This window comes from Amblyomma mixtum, chromosome 6 (genome assembly GCF_055824585.1).
Source record: "Amblyomma mixtum isolate Tamu chromosome 6, ASM5582458v1, whole genome shotgun sequence".
NCBI classification, from domain to species: Eukaryota; Metazoa; Arthropoda; class Arachnida; order Ixodida; family Ixodidae; genus Amblyomma; species Amblyomma mixtum.
This window is the reverse complement of record NC_143017.1, coordinates 61,196,296-61,201,210: the sequence shown is the minus strand read 5'-3', so window position 1 is coordinate 61,201,210 and position 4,915 is coordinate 61,196,296. Positions and strand designations below refer to the sequence as shown.

Below are 4,915 nucleotides of genomic sequence, written 5' to 3'. Positions count from 1 at the left end.
GAATTTTTTCTGTTGTACATTGCATTTGTATTCCCTCCCTGTAACGACCCTCAAGCGGGGGTCAACAGTATCAATAAAAAAAAAAATTGGCATTTTACGCACTCGCTTTAAAACATCATGACCCATGAGCCCAACGTAGACGGAACGATACAGTGGGGGCGGGAAGAGCATGGATATCAAATCCCTGCACAGATTTTTGCGCGAAACAGAATATAAGTACTCATTTGAAAACCGAACTGTCAAAAAACGCACGGAGGCATAAACTTCCTGCATAAAGCCTAGTAAACGGGGTCGTTCAGTAAAATTGGAAGAAACTACTAAGTTCGGAAGTAGAGTCATAAAGTTAACCTGCAAGAATGCTCTAATAATCGGAAGGGAACAAGCACGAAAAAAGAAGAAACGGGCAACCAACTGTCTCACATACAGGTGCTCTAGGCCCAGGCCTCCTGCACAAACAGGCCTGAAAAGGTTATCACGCCGCATGGGCTCAAATTTGGAGGACCAAATAAACGTCGCAAATATACGATGGAAACGCTGTATGTAATGTCTGGCGCAGTGAAGGACCTGGAGTACGTAATAAATCCTTTTTGCCAGAAAGGTGTTGCAAGCCTGGGCTCGACCAAAAATTGAGAGGCGATGCGGTACAAACGTCTGAGCATAACGCTCAACAGCCGGAACTCGCTCTCTCCAGTAATGGGCACTGGATTTGTAGGCATGAAGTGGAACGCCAAGATATTTAGGAGGCACACAAGACCATTCTATGCCAGCGTACAGAGGTGGAGTTGTGCCCCATGAACCAAACCATAGGCCAGAACTTTTGGAGCGATTCATTTGAGCACCAGAAACGATGCCGAATTGATCTATTGTGGACAACACATCATCAATGCTGGGCTTGTCAATGCAAAAAAATGCAAGGTCGTCCGCATATGCCAGCAATTTGACTTCATTACCCAAAATAGGGAACCCATGGATATTACTGTTACGCAAAACACTCAAACAAAGCGGTTCCAGGTAAAGAGCAAAAAGTAGAGGAGACATCGGACAGCCTTGCTTCACAGAAGAGCGGATTGGCACAGGGTTCGAGAGCTGGCCATTAATGATCAATCGTGTTGAACAGTTGCTGTAGCAAAGTTGCACCCCTTTAAGTACAGTAGAACCCACGTTTGCTCGCTCTAGAAGTGAAAACAGAAATGAATGGCGAACGCGGCCAAATGCTTTCGCAAGGTCAATCTGAAGGAGGGCGAGCTGCTCATGACAGCTGGAGGAATATTCAAGTATTGTCCGCGCAATGTGAACATTACTTTGAATGGAGCGGCCTCTCAAACCGCAAGTCTGGTGAGATCCAATGAGTACCGACATTGCAAATTGCAGGCGATTTGACAAGACTTTAACAAAAATTTTGTAATCCACATTTTCCAATGTAATGGGCCGATAACCTTCTACGGAGCGCAGTTTTCCTTCATCAGTTGTTTTCGGAATTAGGACTGTGTGGCTTTTTGTAAAAGACTGAGGAAGGGCTCCTATATCGAGCCCCACTGTGAAGATCCGCAGCAAGACAGGAGTGAGAATAGATTTAAAAGCCTTGTAAAATTCGCTTGAAATGCCGTCAGGACCAGGCGTTTTTGAGACAGGTAACTGATCAATTGCATGTTCCACCTCTTCCTGCGTGAAAGAGCCGCTAATAACAAAACAATCATCTTCTGATAAAGGGCTCACTAAGGTGCTGAAATACGCCAAAATTTCCGAATTATGCACATCAGGTGAAGCACTAAACAAGTCTGTGTAATAATCTACAAATACGGTCATCACCTCATTTGTACTGGACACTAGTGCGCCATTGGACATCATCCCCGAAATAAACTTTGCAGTCGCATGACGGCGCTCATCAAGCAAAGTCTGTCGTGTCGGGTGCTCACATTGCAGATCACGCTTGGTACGAGATCGAACACGGGCACCCCGGTAACGTTCTGCATCAAATCGTTGTAACTCACTTTTGATACTAGCTAATTCATCCGTATATAAACCAGGTGCTTCACATTCCATTTCATACAAATTGTACAAATTTTTCCTGAGTGTCTGCTCCTGATGTTTCCTGTGAAAGGACCGCACCGAACCAATTTCTATAGCTGTAGCACGCACGTCTTGCTTAAACATTTCCCAAGCGGCAAACAACGGCATCTTGCTCGAGAGAATGGATTCCAGTTGCGAGCGGACACGAATGACAAACTCTTCATCATTAATTACTGAAGAGTTCAGCTTCCAAAGCGCCCATTTCGGCCTAAAATTTGAGCAAACACTGCCTCCGAGGCGAGCAACCACCATGCAGTGATCAGAGAACGAAACTGGTACAGTCTCACAGACCAATCCTTTGGAGACAAGTGAAAAAGATGCATAAATTCGATCTAGGCGAGCGTGAGAATGGCCCTGAATGCGTGTGAATAAGCGGAAACCAGGACATGAACTTCCGGTATCAATGAGCCCTGCATCTTCCGTAACAACAGACAAAAATTCACCGCTCCTATCCCTGGGTGTATCAGGACCGGCACGATCAGCTTGGTCGCACACACAATTAAAGTCACCCATTAGCACAACGTGCCGGTCACAGTCCAGTAAGCTGGCAATGCATTCAAAAAGAGTAATGCGCTGTGGCACAGTATTAAATGCATAGACATTCGTTAGTCGCCATGGCTTTCCATAGAGAAGAAAATCGCAGCATATCAACCGGCCCTCATTATCGACATTATAGGTCAAGCCCGAACAGGGGAGTGTCTTGCGCAGAAACAACCAGCAACCCGCCGACAAGCCCACAGCATGCGTTACGAGAACATTATATTCTGATAAAAAGGGCTGCAGGGCCACCTCAGTATCTTTCTCACTTTCAATTTTCGTCTCCTGGACGGCGATAACATAAAGGTGCCTGCTGCAGAAGAGTCGGCGGAGTTGCACCTGCCTCTGGCGAGACCTAAGGCCGCGTACATTCAGTGTTGCGAATACTAACTCTGCGGAATCAGCCATGATGACTTTAACTAATTATGCCTACAGTTCCATGTTCTTGTCGGTAGACGGCGATGCCGCCTGAGAACCACCGCCAGGCCTCCTGGACCGCGAACGTCGGCACTGCTCCTTGTGCCTCGACGCGCGACGCCGACGACGATGAGTGCTGCGCACCGGGTCCTCATCGCCACTCGTTTCGGAAGCGCAGGACGCTCGACGCTTCTGAAGCGGCTCGTCTGCGGAACCAGGTTCAGCGTCCGCTGGAAGAAGGCCCTTATCCGGAAGCTGCTGGCCAGCATTGACAGGATGAAGCGAAGTGTCCGCTGTGGTATCCGTAGTGGCCTCAAGGACGGCCACTGGTTCTCCTCCACCAGCAGCAGAATCCGGCGCCTCACACCGAGGCGGCGCTGCATGGTCATCCGCCGGCTCTTGACACTCCGCGGCAACACTTTGGGGAACAACCGGTGCACTGACACTCGAAGGCTCACCTACAACGGCGGCTGGCAAGTCCCCAGTCGCATCAAGTACTTCTGTAGCGTCCATGATGTGCTCCTGTAGAGCGTCGTCAGGGGGCCGCACACGATGCCGCAGCTTGTCAGCATACGTCACGACGCACTCCTCCGTTGTGTGGCCGAAACGCCGGCAGTCGTCACACCGCGGCGTACGACAGTGCCGACGAATGTGGCCAACACGGTTGCAACGTAAACACAGAGGTGGTCTGCCCGGAATTAGAACAAGGCTCTGAACGCCGCACACAGTCAGCTGATGCGGAACGTCACTAACTCCGACTCCATCAGCAAGACACAGGACGACATCACGGCTTAGAGTTCTCATCTGCTCCATGTCTGAAACTTTCCAATTTTCCGCCGAGATAGATGTCACCTTCCCGTACGCCTGAAGGGCCTCACGGATGAAGCAATCTTCCAAGCGCTCGGGAAGCCACAAAAGCTTCAGCTTCACCTCCTTCGGTTCCGGGTCAACAACAACGCAGCGGCGGCTCTTCACCAAGAGTTCGCCGCACGACACGAGCTTTTCTTTTGATTGCGCAGATTTGCAAGTCACCATCCAGACGTGAGACATCTGGAATTGTCCGATGGAGCTAATTTCTTTCAGGTCTATGACGTTTCGCAGCGAGTCTCTGAAATCCTGTGCCCTGTACGGGTGTCCGGCAAGATCTGCATGCAGGAAAACGGAGTCGGTCACAAGCTTACCGGTTGGGAGTCGGGGCAGAACGATACGGTAGTCATTACTGCCAGCAAAAGCCTGAGCAGTACCTCGGCCAGAGGCCGATTGAACCTTTTGTGCGGAGAACATCGAGGAACGCGTCCGCTTCGAACAACGTCTTCTTCTTTCTCCCATGCCGCTTTTTTAGAGCGCAGCTCTTTGGCGTCCGTTCCTGGGTTTCGCGTCGTCGTCGGCGTCGGCCTCGTAACCAGCTCCTCCCCCCTTTCATCCCCCCAGCGCTATCGGCGTCAGCGGCATCAGTCAGTCGCTGCTATTTCTTCCCTCCTCCCTTTATCGTGTTGTCCGCTTGCTGCGCGCGCTTCTGCCCCCATCATTTGCCGCTGGGTGTACACGCCGCCCCCCTCCCCCCTCTTCCTGCGAGTCTCCGGTTGTCAAAGCGCCGGCTCGAACTTAATTCCTTTCTTCGCTCCTCCTCCAATGCAACCCCTGTGCGGTGGCAATCAGAGAGCCAGATCGGTGGCGGCGGATCTGTATATGTGCACCGCCCGAGCCGAAATTGCGAATACGTGTGAAAAATAAAAAAAAATTCTGTGATAGCGCATACATGTGTTGCTCGATTTCTTTGCCTCAATCTATCGAAAAGGTGAAACAGCTTATTTGCTGCGCTCAAATTTCGCATTAGGAAGTAACGTAATCGTCGGTAATTTTTTTCTTTATTTTCGAGATTGACATGAAA

At 49.9% G+C, this 4,915-nt stretch overlaps 1 protein-coding gene across 1 annotated transcript; it reads right to left on the bottom strand.

Moving 5' to 3' along the window:
- Positions 1 to 3,036: 3,036 nt before the first annotated feature.
- LOC149339225 (uncharacterized) lies at positions 3,037 to 4,339 on the bottom strand. The gene has a single exon (XM_089550897.1). The coding sequence runs from the start codon at positions 4,306 to 4,308 to the stop codon at positions 3,037 to 3,039; it is 1,272 nt and encodes a 423-aa protein (XP_089407023.1). The 5' UTR covers positions 4,309 to 4,339.
- Between the last annotated feature and the right edge of the window lie 576 nt (positions 4,340 to 4,915).